Source organism: Myxine glutinosa, chromosome 1, assembly GCF_964187855.1.
Source record: "Myxine glutinosa chromosome 1, kmMyxGlut1.1, whole genome shotgun sequence".
In the NCBI taxonomy this organism is placed as follows: domain Eukaryota; kingdom Metazoa; phylum Chordata; class Myxini; order Myxiniformes; family Myxinidae; genus Myxine; species Myxine glutinosa.
The window spans coordinates 418,270,191-418,287,893 of record NC_136261.1 but is presented as its reverse complement, the minus strand read 5'-3'; the positions used below and the strand labels follow the sequence as shown (position 1 = coordinate 418,287,893).

General features: G+C 45.3%; 1 protein-coding gene across 1 annotated transcript; it reads left to right on the top strand.

Annotated features, from left to right (window-relative positions):
* The first annotated feature begins 1,215 nt into the window (after positions 1-1,215).
* Positions 1,216-15,893, top strand: LOC144894100 (uncharacterized). Its single transcript, XM_078786178.1, has 4 exons — positions 1,216-2,134; positions 13,952-14,117; positions 14,256-14,382; positions 15,885-15,893. The coding sequence occupies exons 1-4, from the start codon at positions 1,219-1,221 to the stop codon at positions 15,891-15,893; spliced, it is 1,218 nt and encodes a 405-aa protein (XP_078642304.1). The 5' UTR covers positions 1,216-1,218.
* The last annotated feature ends 1,810 nt before the right edge of the window (positions 15,894-17,703 follow it).

Genomic DNA, 17,703 nt, shown 5'->3' with positions numbered 1-17,703 from the left:
ACGCTGGGCCACGCCCCCTCTCGCCTTTCCTGGGCAAACGCTCCGGGATAATATGTATATATATTGCTGCCCGATAAACGGGCTTTTCAGAGTGCCTGAGTGTTTGGTTTGATTAAAGCAACTCGGATGAATTCCAGCTTTTTGTCGCGTCCATTCTTCCGATCGACGTGGGAGCCCCAGCTCCTTCATTCTAATCATTTGCACCTGAGCTGGTGCACCTGATTCTAATTTTAGGTATTTCAAGTAATGATAAATGTAAGGGTGTACTTACTTTTTCCACATGCGAAATTTGCATTTATGTTTATTTAAATTATACATTGGACTACAAAATGTAAATGTTTCATGATATTTTTTATATTATATCACCTTTATCTATCAATATGGTTGAAATGAAGATCAAATAGCTGTATGTTGAAATATGTTGAAAAAGTCAAAACTTTACATGGGGTGTACTTACTTTTTCACGTGACTGTATAAGGGTGATGTAGAATACTGCTGCAATGGCGCATAACATCTGGAATTTTTCTTTTTAACAATCTTTAACTTCATCATTATATTTAAATTGAAGTATACATTCCATGTCGTAACATGATCTATGAACTCCAAAGATAGTTCTCAATCTCATTTACCTGGAAAAGACATGCTGATTTGTACACAGGTGATGTCCATCCTGTAAATGTGGAAGGCAGACAACACAACAACAATTCATCTATCGCAGAAGATTAAAAATGTGCTTCGGCAAAGGAAGGTTCAGATGATATTCACAGGACAAACGGAAATGCTTCCTGTCTTGCAACTGGTGAGTGGAAATGTAAAAAATGAACATGCAATCTTTGTAAAAATGTAAAATCTAAAAAAATATAAAAAATGTAAAAAATATTTTGTGTTGTGGAAATATATACTTTTCGGAAATGTATATTTTTTTGACATTTTAATTGTGACAAAAAAAAGTTGTGTTTTTTCTTTCTGTAGAACAATCGAGAAGAAATATGGGTCAAATAAGGTCCAGTCGCAGCTTGACAGTGAGGATGAAGCCTTTTTTGAAGAAACAATCACGACATCAAGGCTCACTTTCTAAAAAATACAAGTGCATGTCTGGGCATCGCAACACCAAGATTAATATTTAACTAAACAAACACAAAAAAGGTTCTTAAAAGGCGAATACGTTATAAGTGTAATGTGTGCAGAATGGATTTTGTTTCAATGAGTAACATCAAAATGCACATGAGGATCCACACCTGTAAACGTCCCCACAAGTGCTTTGCCTGTGATAAAGGTTTTTTGACAAAAAGCAATTTGAATAAACATTTGAAGATCCATACAGGAGAGCGACCACACAAATGCTCGATATGTGATAAAGGTTTCTTTCGAAAAGGACATTTGAAGTCACATATGAGGATCCATACAGGAGAGCGACCCCACAAATGCTCGATATGTGATAAAGGTTTCTCTCATAGCAGCAGTTTGAAATCACATATGAGGATCCATACAGGAGAGCGACCTTACAAATGCTCGATATGTGATAAAAGTTTCTCTCAAAAAGGCCATTTGAAATTACATATGAGGACCCATACAGGAGAACAACCTTACAAATGCTCGATATGTGATGAAGGTTTCTCTCAAAAAGTTGATTTGAAATTGCATATGAGGATCCACACAGGAGAACAACCTTACAAATGCTCGATATGTGATAAAGGTTTCTCTCGTCGCAGCAGTTTGAAATTACATATGAGGACCCATACAGGAGAACAACCTTACAAATGCTCGATATGTGATAAAGGTTTCTCTCAAAAAGGCCATTTGAAATTACATATGAGGATCCATACAGGAGAACAACCTTACAAATGCTCGATATGTGATAAAGGTTTGTCTCATAGCAACAGTTTGAAATCACATATGAGGATCCATACAGGAGAGCGACCTTACAAATGCTCGATATGTGATAAAGGTTTCTCTCAAAAAGGCCATTTGAAATTACATACGAGGATCCATACAGGAGAACAACCTTACAAATGCTCGATATGTGACAAAAGTTTCTCTCATAGCAACAGTTTGAAATCACATATGAGGATTCATACAGAAGAGCGTCCTTACAAATGCTCGATATGTGATGAAGGTTTCTCTCATAGCAGCAGTTTGAAATTACATATGAAGATCCATACAGGAGAACAACCTTACAAATGCTCGATATGTGATAAAGGTTTCTCTCAAAAAGGCAGTTTGAAATTACATATGATGATCCATACAGGAGAGCGTCCTCACAAATGCTCGATATGTGATAAAGGTTTCTCTCAAAAAGTCAGTTTGAAAATGCATATGAAGATCCATGCAAAAGAACTGAAATCTGAAATGCCAAACAAATATTGTGGGAAAAGTTTTGCTGAAAAAGGTTTGTTTCACATGGCATTACCCATACTTGATTGTATGTTCCCCTCTTGTAAGCGATCCTCAGCAGTCGGCAAGGTATTCAGAGAACCAGTAAGGTGAAAGCTATCATGAAAGCATAAATTCCTTTCAGCATATACCTTGTCAGCACAATGTCTCAGAGTACCATCTGTAACCCCTGACAACCAGCCGTTACCCCAAACGTTACGTTGGGTGTCACCAGAATGTCTGAAAACTGGTGTCAGAAGACAACAATAATCTCAAAATTCTAACCCCGTCTGCATCCTCAAACTAAGTTTAAAGAAAATGACAGCTTTAAAAATATATATTCTCATGATAGAGAACTGTTGAAAAATTGAAACCATGAACTCAAATGGGAACATAACTTAATCTCTCAATCTGATCTTGCATCTCATCGTGCTGCTTTCATCATCATCCTGAGGTTGCCAGTTTGTAATTCTTGTATTTGTCCTTGCCATGTCTCCAGCCAAATTCCATTTTAGTTTTTTGATTGTGACCAGTGTTTAGGAATTTTGTTTTCCATCTGATTTTGTTGTTTTTCTTGTCCCTTTCTGGTTATGCTCAGATGGCATCTTTCCATGGCAGTTTTAACATCAATTTTTACTCAATCTTTGCTGTAGTCCATGTTTCATTGTCATGTCATGATATGGGGAAAACACCCTTGTTGTAAAATAATTGTTTATCAGAAGAAGACTTCTGCCTATGTTTGTCATGAAACTTGGATTTGTGAAGGATTTCGCAATAAAGAGAGGTCCTGAAAGCACAAATGCAGTGTCTGTGTTATTAGTCCCCTACCGGTACACACCGGAGGGGACTATAGGTTTGCACTCCGTCCCTCCGTCTGTCAGTCTGTCAGTCCGTCACGCAAAGAACAGTTTTCCGGACTTTTTTTATAAACTCTTAATGCTAATGATTTCAATCTTGGTACATGGTTTCCTCATGATAAGTTACAGATCAATTTCGAACTCCACGACGTTTCGGTCATTTTTGACAAAGTTATGGCACTTTGAACTTTGGTAATTTCCCCAACAGTTTTCCGGACGACAGACTGCCGGTAGCAGACATGTATTGCAGCGCAATACTCAGAATGCTTGTTACCCTGCGCTCGTGAAGCGAAAGGCAGGGTTAAGCATTCGCGTACGTCACATACGTACGTACGTGTATGCATTTTAAAATTTCATTTTCTTGGCAACCGTTGGTCCGATTGACATGAAATTGTCGCGAAAGGAGGGACTTCTCCTGCAGAATATTTTAGTGAATATTATGATGTCACAGGTCATGTGGTATGGGCGCCATCTTGGAAAAACCAAAAAACTTTGCACCTCCATATCTCAAAAAACGCTACACAGAAATATTTGAGACAGGTCTCATTGTAAAGAACTCTCCATGCGAAATATCATATGTGAATGATAACGTTTGTCAGGGAAGTGGTGCATGATAACGGTGCTGCTGTTATGACATAATTTGACAAGTAAAAACTTTATCCCATCAGGATGAAATTTCTTAAGCATCTTCTTGGTATAAATTTATGCAGAAATAAAATTATAATGACGTAGGTCACATAGTTCAGACGCCATATTGGTTTGAGTGAAAAGCCTGAAACACCTTTAAAATTAAATTTTCTCCAAAACGACTGAACAGATCGAGGCCAAAGTTTGCAGGCAGAATCGCATACCCATGACGAACAAAAAAGTCAGCGAGCATGACGTCATGCGTCACATGGTTTTGGAGTTATGACGTTTTTAAGCATAAACTTTTAAAACCTCGCTCCACCCACATTTTTTATCCTATCGAGGGGAAACTTCACAGATGTGTTCAACATCTGTCTGCTAAAATGACGTTTTGGAATTTGCGATAGGTGACGTGGTTTGGCAGATATAAATACTTAAACGAAAATATTTTTTAAATTATAACTCTTGAACCTCTTCATTGATCGACGTGAAACTAATTATAGTAGAGGTAATGAAGTGGAACATGTGTGCAAAATTTCAAGATGATTGGATAGACGGTCTGGAAGCCAGAAGTTGTTTTTGCGTGAAGAAGAAGAGTCCTCTCTTGTGGGCATGGAATTAATTATCACACTGCACATGACGAGCAGGCAAAGTACGAAGCGACCTCACGGGGTCAGTTTGACCTCAAATATAATTCTGATTTCAGATTTGTCAATCACTGAAGGATACTAAAATGACCAGAATGGATTTGGCGAAATCCTGACGATTTTTGACGAAAATATAACATTTGTGTCTGCAATTCAGTAAAGTGAAGTGTGTGACATGTCAGCATTTAAAAAACTTAAACGTGGCTCATTGTCAATAACTCCATATGTGGAATAGGTATTGTTAACGATGACCTCATTGTTGTCATAATTATGACGTCATAATTCGACAGGGAATTTGAAAAATAATTTGAAATTTAATTGAGCATGATCTATGCAACAATTATTTAGAGAATATATATTGTTACAGACGCGGTTTTAGATGTTAGTTTACCGAGCGGTTTGGTATTACCGCGTCCGCACAGTTTACCCGATTCCACTCGAACGTTGACTAAGTCGCGCTATGCTAAATCAATGAAGGAAAGGACACAACGGCTGGGATAAATGCAATGACACAAGGGGTACAGTTCTCAAGACCTCCGGAGGAGGATATAATATTGGTGATGCAGAAACGGGTAGATTACACGGTAAGAGGTAAAGCACAGAAAGATGGGCACTTAGACACAGTCTTATCTTATCCCCGACAGACCACAGACAAACGGGACAAGACTGACTTACACGGGGATTGATGGCAGGGAAGGACAGGCAGTCGATAGCTCAAGGTGCACCTTGGCTCAGGGACAGGATACAGCTCAGTCCAGTCCAGAGATGCGGGGAGGTATCGCAGCGCTCGGTTGGTGGCGTCTCTCTTCCTTGCAGTCCAGCACGCATCTGACATCACCTCCCCCTTTCTGCGCATGCTCAGCGGGGAGTGACACGCCCTCGGCTCATTAGCTCCGCCCCAGATGGAATCGGTCCGCCGCTCCTATTGCGTGCGGGGGGGTTACCGGGCTCCGCCCTTGACGAGGAGCTGACAGCGAGCCCCTGTGTGGTAACCCCGTCGGAGCACATGTTCAATAGCGGCTAACCAAGCCGGAGTGAGGATGCGCACTCCCCGCGCCGCCGCTGCGCCGCTGCCGCTGTTGTTGTTGTTGGTGTTGTTGTTCCATGAGGAAGAGATGCGGGGAGGTATTGGGAGGTCCTAAACTTACTAATGGTGCCATACAATCACATTCTGGTGCAACGAAGAGTCAGAATTAATGGAAACGAGTCCTTAACTGACATAGACTAAGAATAACTAGCAAGATGTCCGAAAGTTGTCTACGTGAGATGCGCTGGACCTGGATGCGACATTTAATGGGGGAAATAGGGGAAGGTCGGGTCTACAGAGTGCTGTTTACAGAAAATGGGACTAGGGAATGGGGGATTGGGGATAGTTGGGAAGTATTGGGGAAATAGGGGAATATTTACAAGCGGATATGGATGGAGGCCAAATCCCATATCCGCAACATTGCACCCTTCTCTACCTCGGGGCGTCCCGACCCTATAAATTTTTACCTACTTTAGTGTGGCACTCAGATGTAGTTCCCTCTACTATTAACTCAACCCTGAGTGCGACCGTTTTACAGATGTTCACAAATGAGTAAATATGTCCCCCTGCGACGTTGCACCCTTCTCCTCACAGAAACACACCCACAGGATAACCGAATCGCGGAAAGAATCCTCAAACTAAACATACAGCCGGTAGGGAGCATTATTTACACAAGACTACACTGATATTTACACTACGATCCAGGACCTGCTCTTTGAGGAACACATGCAGATGTTATGCATAGAGAGAGAGCACGCATGCCAGCATCGATACACCAACCCACGAGTGCCCTGTGGCCTTACTGCCTTTAATAATGTGCAGAGCACCCCATCCAAGCACCAAAAGCACCACCCTTATTCATACAGTCAGCACCATCCGGTGCACCAATCAAGTGTTCAATAATCACCGGTGGTGTCGCAGCTGGCCGATGTTCTGCCGCTGGTCTTGCCTTGGAGCCCACTTGGTGTTCTGGCTTCCCTAGAAATAAAGAAAGGCGCCAACCGCGTCCATTTCTAATTTGTGGCCGTCAGGGGGCCAACTATTAGTGGTTCACCTCTATGGCATAGGTGCCACGTTGACCCAGAGGTCCATCAACGGGTGGTGCTTGCCCGCAAAAGAACTGCGGTCCATGGTGGGCGGCCACAAAAATTGCGGTCCATATGGTGTATCGATCCAGGCAGCAAGCAGCGAAAGTACAGGCCCACAACTGCGGAGCCAGCACCTCTCTCTCCTCTCTCTCTGCCCCAAAGCCAGATCCTCGTAGGTGGGAGACAAAAGAAGAGACAAGTGAGTAAGGTGGTAAGGGCGCAAAAGTGCACGCAATACAAGGTGATGCACACTGGGGGCACATGGGAACCAGGTGAGACAGGTACGTTCCTACCGTACGCCCCACTCCCCCCCCCCCCCCCCACCAGGTAACCTACATTGCCCCTCCCTTACCCCTTACTGTTTCCACAAAACACAACACTACCCATAAACATCTACTTTACACATCAACAAACGTCCCTACTGTCTTCCCCGTTCCTCCCATAAACCAAATTCGTCTTCTCTCCCTCCTAACCAATCAAATTTGCCATTTCCAACTCTCATCAAAATTTGCCATCTCCAACTCAACATCAAAATTTGCCATCACCAATTCATCATCAGTCCCTCCTAAGGAGGGAGAGATGGAATCACCCCAATGTCTCATCCACGTCGTGATGCGTCTCACAAATCCAACAGCAATTCTCATTTCCTGCAACACAAAACAAAGAAAACGCAGGTGTGGAGTCATCATCATCACCTCAGGTAAGTGGCTGCGTTTGGTGCGACAGGTTCATCAATCCTAACTATTTCCTAAATGACTTTAACAACTTTACATTACCCGGGGTCTTTCCCTGCCAATCCATTGGCCAACTTACACTATGGGTTCTAAAAACCAATTCCCATTGACCAAACTGTGGTGCTTCTCAATTTGGGGTCTCACTCCCCTGATTCATCTCCCGGTGCCCTCGCACAATTTCTGGGCTGCGACGTGTAGCTCTCCCAGCAGGTCTACCCACCTGCACACCTGCACCACTGTAGTTGCCACCCGAGCTTACCTGCTCCTCACCCTAACCTAACTAACTGGGGAAGGCCCTCTCGCACTCTCACCCCCTCAGTGCCCTCTCTGGCACGGGCTGCCCGATCCACACCCGGGATCCTCAGGCACCCACTGACACTAACGGCTCCCAGAGCCCAGCTGCGGCCTCACCGGGCCGACATCCTCACAGTGGTGGAGTGCCCAAACCAACTACACACACTAACAGGCTACATGCCCAGCCATTTCCACGACACTAATGCACCCATCCACAATACCATTCTGCATCCGCACCACAAATGCCAATATCCAACCACAATTTACCTATACCCTCTACCTAACACTTACACTACCCGCCCCGGGTATCCGTGATGGGGGTCCACTCTTCCCCCACTCACACCTTCGCACCATGCACACCACTCCGTACCACTTACTCCAACTCTCTCCACACCACTCATTCTCTGCTCCATATATTCCACACACCTGTACTTGCACACCTGTGCTCTCACACCTGGTGCCACCTGCACCCTTCTCTCCCCAAAGCGCATTCGCGCTGATCCACAACACTCACTACTCATTCACTGCTCCACACACCTGTCCAATTCTCACACAGCATCATCTCATCTAACTACTCCCCTCTGAAATTTGCGCTTCCCAGTCGTCCCTTTAAACTATTGCGCTCCCTCGTCATTATCATCCACTCTAATCTACCTGCGTCCCCACTACAGGTATCCTTGTCACTAACTAACCTTAACGTTACCTAATGTCATCTTCGCTAGATCCCTACACATATAACCTAACCCACCCGGGCTAGTTTTCACTGCCATCAACCCCATAAGCTACAGTGCATTTGCCCCCCTCATGGGAAGGGTGGCAGGGATGCCACCCTTACCCACCGTCATACGGCGCGAGTGGGACCTTGTGGGACCACCTCGTATGCGAGTCGTTGCCCGCCTGCCGGACCCCGTGCGTCGCCCCTTGCGGGGTCAGCGCGGGGCCGAACCGGCCGGGCCCCCACAGTACATTACCCCCAAGGGGCTCTCGTGCCTCCCCTGTCCCTCTAACAACTACCCCTGTTGGTGTCGATGCATGGGTCACACTTCCGCAACCCGCTACCCATTCCATACCACCACAACCTTGCTCACTCACACCTCGCACCTCTCGTTCCATACCCTCCGGGCCAGCCATACACCTCACTCTTGGCCTCTCACGAACATCCGGGTCTATCTCGACCCCCAAGCTCATTAAATCACCTGGCGCATCATATGCACGACCATATTGGTCACCACTTACACCGGGTCCTCTTCCTCTTCGCTTCTCCTCCATCACCTGCAAATCCCTCATCCGGTTAATGAGCACATCATCACAATCCGAACACAGACTTTGGACCAATTCTTTTACTTCCTCTTTTATCTCTTTCTTATCCCCTCTCCGTCGCTTCTTAATTTCGCTTACCCCTTCTTCCACTTCTTCTAATTTCTGCTTCACCTCTTTTATTTCCCGGTACGTCTCCTCAAGTTCGTCCTCTAAGGCTACCTTGACCGTTTCCATGTGCGTTCTCACCTGCCGGTCCTTCGTCTCCATTACCTCTGTCACCTCGTCCAACCTCGTTGTCAGTCCCTCACGTACCATCTGACATTGCCTCTTCGTCGCTATCAAGTCGTCTTTTAGTTCTTTCTGTGTCGCTTTTCACCCCCCTAGTACCGCAGTGTTCCTTTGTACCTGCTCCACTAACTCAGTCTGTCCCACCGTCAGCTGTTCCACCTCCTGCGTCAGGTCCTCTATGCCCCCTTGTAACTTTACAGTCCCCTTTCTCACCTCCTTCTCCGTGCGCTCCTCAGTGCCTCACCTCCTCGCGCACTCCTCCGACCTCCTCACTCACACCTCTTCTGATCTCTTCTCCCATCACCTGCATCTCCTGCCCAGATGCCACCCTCATCTGCTCCATTTCCTCCCTGTGAGCATCCAATTTAGTTTATACCCCCATTCTGACCCCCTCTATCTGCTGCCCCATTTTTTAACTTCCCTTTCCGCTTGGTCCCTCATGTCCCTCAATTTGCCTTCCATACTGTTTTCTAACCCCTCTAACCCCTTTTGCATCCCTTCCATTTGATTCTCTTGAGCAGCTATTTCTGTTTTCTACCCCCATTAACCCCTCCTGTATTTCCCCTAATCTATTGTCTAATCCCTCACCGGTACCCCTCGCTTCGTCCCTCATTACACCCATTTGGCCCTCCAATCGCTCACCCTGAGCATCCATCCGGTTCCCCATTTGTCCCATACTGCTTTTCAAACCTCTAATTTGGTCTCCCAATTGCTCACTATTCTTTTCCATAAGGGCCTTCATTTGCATCATAAAGAGGTTCAAATCCACCGGTGGCGCTACTATGGTCGCGGGCGCGGTCGCCGTGGCCATGTGCGAGGCGCCATTTTGCGCGCCCGTAACCTCGTGCGCGACGACGCTATTTTGCGAACCTGCCACCCTCACTGATTCGCTCTCCTCTTGTCCCTCTATTTGGTCCTGGATCGAACCTGCCTCACTCTCCTCTACCGGAACCCAGCCGTCTTGATCTGCCATAGCGCGACCTTCAAAATTCGGGTTTTTATTTTTGTAAAACAAAATCAAATTTCGTCGTTAATAATTTCGAGCGCGTGAAGCGCGCTTCGGGTTCAATCCCACTTCCCGACACCAATTGTTACAGACGCGGTTTTAGATGTTAGTTTACCGAGCGGTTTGGTATTACCGCGTCCGCACAGTTTACCCGATTCCACTCGAACGTTGACTAAGTCGCGCTATGCTAAATCAATGAAGGAAAGGACACAACGGCTGGGATAAATGCAACGCCACAAGGGGTACAGTTCTCAAGACCTCCGGAGGAGGATATAATATTGGTGATGCAGAAACGGGTAGATTACACGGTAAGAGGTAAAGCACAGAAAGATGGGCACTTAGACGCAGTCTTATCTTATCCCCGACAGACCACAGACAAACGGGACAAGACTGACTTACACGGGGATTGATGGCAGGGAAGGACAGGCAGTCGATAGCTCAAGGTGCACCTTGGCTCAGGGACAGGATACAGCTCGGTCCAGTCCAGAGATGCGGGGAGGTATCGCAGCGCTCGGTTGGTGGCGTCTCTCTTCCTTGCAGTCCAGCGCGCATCTGACGTCACCTCCCCCTTTCTGCGCATGCTCAGCGGGGAGTGACACGCCCTCGGCTCGTTAGCTCCGCCCCAGATGGAATCGGTCCGCCGCTCCTATTGGGTGCGGGGGGGTTACCGGGCTCCGCCCTTGACGAGGAGCTGACAGCGAGCCCCTGCATGGTAACCCCGTCGGAGCACATGTTCAATGGCGGCTAACCAAGCCAGAGTGAGGACGCGCACTCCCCGCCCCGCCGCCACGCCGCCGCCGCTGTTGTTGTTGTTGGTGTTGTTGTTCCATGAGGAAGAGATGCGGGGAGGTATTGGGAGGTCCTAAACTTACTAATGGTGCCATACAATCACATTCTGGTGCAACGAAGAGTCAGAATTAATGGAAACGAGTCCTTAACTGACATAGACTAAGAATAACTAGCAAGATGTCCGAAAATTGTCTACGTGAGATGCGGTGGACCTGGATGCGACATTTAATGGGGGAAATAGGGGAAGGTCGGGTCTACAGAGTGCTGTTTACAGAAAATGGGACTAGGGAATGGGGGATTGGGGATAGTTGGGAAGTATTGGGGAAATAGGGGAATATTTACAAGCGGATATGGATGGAGGCCAAATCCCATATCTGCAACAATATTTATGATGTCATCGCTCACGTTGTCTGGCAGCCATATTGGATAAAAAAAAAAGAAACGTTCAAAAATATAAGAGTTGGCTGATACCAAGTTGACTGCACAGGGTAAGTATTCTCTGAACACCATCTAGTTGTGAATGTATCATGGCACATTATGATCTATTGTCTGTCTTTGGGGAGTTTGGAGCTGTACATATCCTCATAAGTAATCCTCCTGATCAAACCGAGAGTTGTTCACCAAAACAGTTGAAAGCCTTGCATGACATTTACCATCATGGCATGACTGCACTGCTTGCCATCACTGATTGCTTCCAAGCAGCTCAGTTGCACATGTCCCATTGGGACATTGTCCCAACGTGGAAGGCCACACAGCTGGGTGCTTCCACATTTTTCTCAACATCAATGACGATGCATTGTTAATGGAAGGAATACATGAACAAAGAGGGAAACTCACCCCCTCCTTCTCCTCATCTCTCTCATCAATTCTCTCATCTCCTTTTCCTGACCAAGCTGGAGTTCCTCAAGGCAGTGTTCTGGGACATGTGCTTTTTCTAATCTTCATCAGTGAGCTTTCTGACTCTCTGGAAAATCTTTATCTTTTTGTTTATGACTTCACCCTCTGCCGTTCCCTCAGATCGACGGTTCCGGGCAAAAAGCAGCGTCTTAACTCCCTGCACACTTGGACAATAATTACTAGCTGGACAATCACATCGAACATGTCTTTCAATCATGACAAATCTTACACTCTCACCTTGTCTCTCTGAAAAGACCATCTGGAAGACCCTTACATCTAGTTTCTCAACAATCCTCTGAATAAGTTCTGTTACTGAAGCTTTTGGGTTTCACTATTTGCTGTGACCTTCCTGGGAAAGCCACATGTCTAAGCTGAACTCCAAATTCAGTCGCCAACTGGGCATTCTCCATCCTGTAAAGTTCTCCCTTGACACTGCTGAGCTGCTCACCCCCTACAAAGCTTTCATCTGCAGTTTGCGGGAGTACAGCTCTTCCCTTTGAGCTGGTGTTCCTGCTTCATACCTCGTGCAGCTTCATGCTGTAGAAACCAAATCTTTTATGATTGTTGGTACCTCCCATGATGAATCTGATTATGAGGGCCTTTCACTCTCTCACAACAGGCCGGTTGGTGGTCGTTCTGTCTTCTTTCGACTCCTCTTCGGCTTTTCACCCTCTGCTCTGACTGTGCTCTGCCTCCCAAATATTCCCGCAGGCTGCACAAGGTCTGCCTGCAGTAAGCCTCTTCTGGTGAAACTACCACAATCAAGACTCTCTGCTCACTTTCACTCTTTCATTCCTCTTTTTCCACCTGTGGAACAAACTTCCACACTCCACACTCTCTTCAATCCCACTCCTCCCTCCATGTCTTTAAAACAGTTGTTCAGCACCATCTCATATCTTTCTCCATCCAAAACCTTAATAATCTTTATAACTCCGAAACCATGTCTGAACTTTTCTTCCCCCGTTCATCTATGTTAAATCCACCTCCTTCAAAATTCCAATTTCTTTCCTGGATGAGAACGAACATGAGGGATATTTGTTGTTTTCCCAGGAAGAATTTGAGTATGGTGACGGCCTGTACATATGGAAACTGGTTCCTCCTATCGATTCTGCACAGTCTGGTTGACTGTATATATTTGTGATCGGCTTAGTTCTGGAAACAAAGAAAAGAATGACTATTGATACTACTATGTCTAACCATCAACTCTGAAATTACGTTTAATCCAATGATTGGGTCTATTTTTAAACCGTTTTAAAGCTTAAACTCTGCTTCAAAACACCCTTCAAATGGAATGGGGCTTCCTTTTTCAGCCTTTAATCACAATCCATCCTGTAGGATTTCTGTAGGACTCGTGTTAAAACGGTGGCAAGTTATCTTGTAGCCAGTCTCTGCTTGCTTTGCTTACTTGGGAACCAGTATCCCAAAGGGCCTGAACCTCAATGTTATTCAGTTTTCAGTGCGTTATAGGTTAACCGCAGTCATACACTGACGAACATCGACATTATTTAATGGTCAATCAGCAAAACTGAAACAGTGATTTATTTTGAAAATTGGAGACACAATTTTCTTTGTATTTTATCGCTTGATCCCAACTTTGCTTCCTTCAACACTGAGGGTGTCACCTGGAAGAAGAAGAGCAAAGCGTTCCCCTTTCGTAGACTCGACGATGATGATGGCAATATCCCCGCTGAGCAGCGTCGAACTGCCCAGCAGAAAACTACCATTCTGGAACTTATGCTTGGCCAAATTGCAAACTACTGCTCTGTGATATCCCCTAACACTAGAGTCCGAAACTCCACATCTGTAGCCAACATATGGCAGTCGATTCGACAACATTTTGGATTCCAGTCGACGGGTGCACACTTTATTGACTTTGCAGCGATATGCCATAACGCCGAGGAGAGCCATGAAGATTTGTACCAGTGGCTGATGGCATTTGTGGAGGATAACTTGCTCCGACAAGATGGTGGCACTTCCCACCATGACAAGGTCATAACAAGATGAGGAGCTATCTCCCTCATCAGAGACCTTTGTTGTGCTCACATGGCTTCATCTTGTCCACAGTGGGCTCCCCGGACTTGTCAAACAACGTTATGAAGCTGGAGATATCGCAGGTGCTCGACTCACTATTAAATGAGCTCTTCACTGCTGAAGATGCAAAGTCCATGCGTACGTCAACGTGTCGACCGCAAGTCCCCCGCCAGACATTATTCCCATCGCCAAATCCCAGGCAAGTCCTTTCGGGGACTCTCCCCAACAAAGTTGTGAAGGCCTGTCCCCATTGCAAACAAGTGCGTCGTGCTGATTATAGTAATTTCCTCAGTGAATGTCCTTATCTCCCTGAACGAGATTGTCGGTGTATTGCAAGAGCACGCCGAGTGGCTGGCATATTGGAAGAGTCAGACAACGAGTTTGGAGACCTAACAAATGCCCATGTGGACAAAGGTGTTGTTGACGTAAGTTACCCAGAACCGCCCATTTCCCTACGTGCTCAGGTCTGCCAATCTCCATATCTAGACACCTTCCATGGCCACCACACAACCCGAGATACCATCGATAGTGGTGCCACGGGTAACCTGATTCGCGCATCCACTGCAAGCCACACTAGGAGCCAAGATTTAGAAGAGTGCACAGTACGCTCATCAGGCAGATGGGTCTTCCCCACTTCAAATCGTTGGTGAAACCAGACTTGCACATAAGTTACCCACTTGCACATAATGCCATGTATAAATATCGACTCTGCCTTTCTGCTCCAAATACTGTTATATGCCCGAAGAGCACTACCATATTGGGCTGGATCTGGTCTAAGAGTACTATCCAGGCCAGCTCACATCGCGTGGCTGCTCTCTCCATGTGCTCGGCTCCTGAGAAGGTCAGAGGAATGAGATCCTTTATTTGGGCATATAAGGTTCTGGCTCGTGTTATCCTTGGCTCATGTGGCTCGTGTTATCCTTGTTATCCTTGGTTCTGGCTGCTCAACACTGCTATCACCCTTGGATGACGATGTGACTGGATGCCACACTGGACAGGGTTTTGTGGACTGACGAGTTGCAAGCTGCCTTCCGCAGAGCCCAAGCCCTTGCCTCCAAAAAACATCAAAACCACCAGACCCCCATATACCCCCAATGAGCTGTGCACACCTGCCCACAGTTCTGAATCCTTACCAATCCCTATCAGCCAAGCACCGGATCACAACTCCATTAAACCCCCAAAGCTTAACATCCGTCAACCAGATCACTCCCAATCTGTTGAGTCCATCGGTGACACCGAATAATTTGTGTTCTCCGAAATTAATTGCGAGTAATTGCGAAACACGTAAACAAAACGGAATACCTGTATCGATTATTATGAATGTTTAATTGTCCTGGAGAGATGATTTTACCTTCAAGTGAAATTACCGTCAGTGCAAGAACTCCATGTTTTTAATAACCAAAAAATACCTGTTCAGATATTGCACCAAAGAAGGTATTTTATCTCTCCGAAGGGAATGTGCTCATTCTGGGTTATGATTACCTGGACTCCGCTTGGACCATTAAACAGCCTCGAACTTGGTGTCTCCTGCTGCAAAATGGATCCACACCTGCTTTGCATTTCTCAAATCTGCTTCTCACCTGAAATATGTTTCTCTCTCTCTTTTCTAGAGTAATTAATTTTCCTTTGTCGTGAAACTTTGTTTTTTCCCAAATGTTGCTCGAGAATTCTCACCTTTGTGTAATTCACTGCAATCTGATTGGGACTCGTACAGAACTTCACACCTGTTACACATCAATGTTCCCACCTTCTTCGAAATGAGAATATCTAGCGAGGGCTTCGGGGGTCGAGCACAAGGGTCTTCATGTACCTTGTGTTGAAATTCTCTGTGCCGGTAAAAAAAAAAAAAAAATTAAATCTAAAAATCTAAAAAATATTTAAAAAAAAAACCAAAAAAACTCTTTGATGTTTCAACTCGAGTCAATCAATTTTACTCTGAACCTGATTGTATGTTCTTCCACAACAGGTAGTGTGACTCATCAATGTGTGTACCGTCCCTCGGATGCACGTTAAACGGGAATCCCGTCTGCCGACATGAGTTGGTGGACGTTAAAGATCCCGCGGTTTCCTTCGTGAAGAGTGGGCGAACTATCGCCGGCATCCTGAACAAATTACAAATTCCTGACCTAACCTGCAGGAGTGCAGGGGTGCCCAGTTGAACCTCCGTTAAGCACCCGCGGAGCCAGCAGCCTCAGGGGGGCACCCACAAAGAGGAGCCATCAACAAAGAGGAGCCTCCCACAAAGAGGAGCCATCCACAAAGAGGAGCCTCCCACAAAGAGCGACCACCCACAAAGAGCGGCCATCCACAAAGAGAAGCCACCCACAAAGAGGGCTTATCCACAAAGAGGGGCCACCCACAAAGAGGGGCCACCCACAAAGAGGGCCCATTCATAAAGAGGAGCCACCCACAAAGAGGTGCCATCCACAAAGAGGTGCCATCCACAAAGAGGTGCCACCCACATCAGCTAAAGCATCTTGAAAGTCCAGTTGTGCAACATACACGTTTCCAATAACAGAGTCATGTCTCTCGGCTGACAATCGCTTCACTGACGGTATAATCAAAGATCTGATGTTGCCCTTCTCAACCACATGGTAAATCTCAACCACATGATAAATCTCAACCACATGGTAAATCTCAACCACATGGTAAATCTCAACCACATGGTAAATCTCAACCACATGGTAAATCTCAACCACATGGTAAATCTCAACCACATGGTAAAGCACAACCACATGGTAAATCTCAACCACATGGTAAATCTCAACCACATGGTAAATCTCAACCACATGGTAAATTACAACCACATGGTAAATCACAACCACATGGTAAATCTCAACAACACTAAATATCTGTCTGTAAATGTCAATGAGGATGAAAAATACAGTGAAACACGCGAAAAACGGAACTTTCGTGGCTGAGCTGTTGTTGTTGTTGTTGTTGTTGTTTGCGTTGTTGTTGTTATTGTTGTTTCTGTCCTCCTTTCATGTCCGTCACTTTATTCTAAAATCATAAATGGTTCCTGCTGCCATACATTAAACATCTTCGTGGGGCCCCTCATCCAATTCAGAAAGATAGACGGACTTGTAATATAGAACTCTGTATCTTTATGTTTAAACAGACATTGATTGATTTTTTTCCCCAAGTATAATCGATCATTCGGGGACCAGGTCTATAAGAGACTGGATCTCCTATTGTTATTGGACTTCTTCTTATTTATCGATCATTTGGGGACCAGGTCGACAAGAGACTGGGTCTCGTATTGTTATTGGACTTCTTATTATTAATCGATCATTAGGGGACCAGGTCTATAAGATAATGAGTCTCCTATTGTTATTGGACTTCTTATTATGAATCGATCATTTGGGGACCAGGTCTATAAGAGACTGGGTCTCCTATTGTTATTGGACTTCTTATTATTAATCGATCATTACGGGACCAGGTCTATAAGAGAATGAGTCTCCTATTGTTATTGGACTTCTTATTATGAATCGACCATTAGGGGACCAGGTCTATAAGAGACTGGGTCTCGTATTGTTATTGGACTTCTTACTATTAATCGATCATGAGGGGACCAGGTCTATAAGAGAATGAGTCTCCTATTGTTATTGGACTTATTATTATGAATTGATCATGAGGGGACCAGGTCTGTAAGAGACTGGGTCTCCTGTTGTTATTGGACTTCTTATTATTAATCGATCATTAGGGGACCAGGTCTATAAGAGACTGGGTCTCCTATTGTTATTGGACTTCTTATTATGAATCGATCATGAGGGGACCAGGTC

Excerpts from the sequence above, each read along its gene's own strand:
- LOC144894100 (XM_078786178.1), top strand. The coding sequence starts at position 1,219 with ATGCACATGAGGATCCACACCTGTAAACGTCCCCACAAGTGCTTTGCC. Across the intron at positions 2,135-13,951 it reads AGGTTTCTCTCATAGCAGCA|TGGGCTCCCCGGACTTGTCA; the intron begins GTTTGAAATTAC and ends TCTTGTCCACAG. Across the intron at positions 14,118-14,255 it reads TTCCCATCGCCAAATCCCAG|AGCACGCCGAGTGGCTGGCA; the intron begins GCAAGTCCTTTC and ends GTGTATTGCAAG.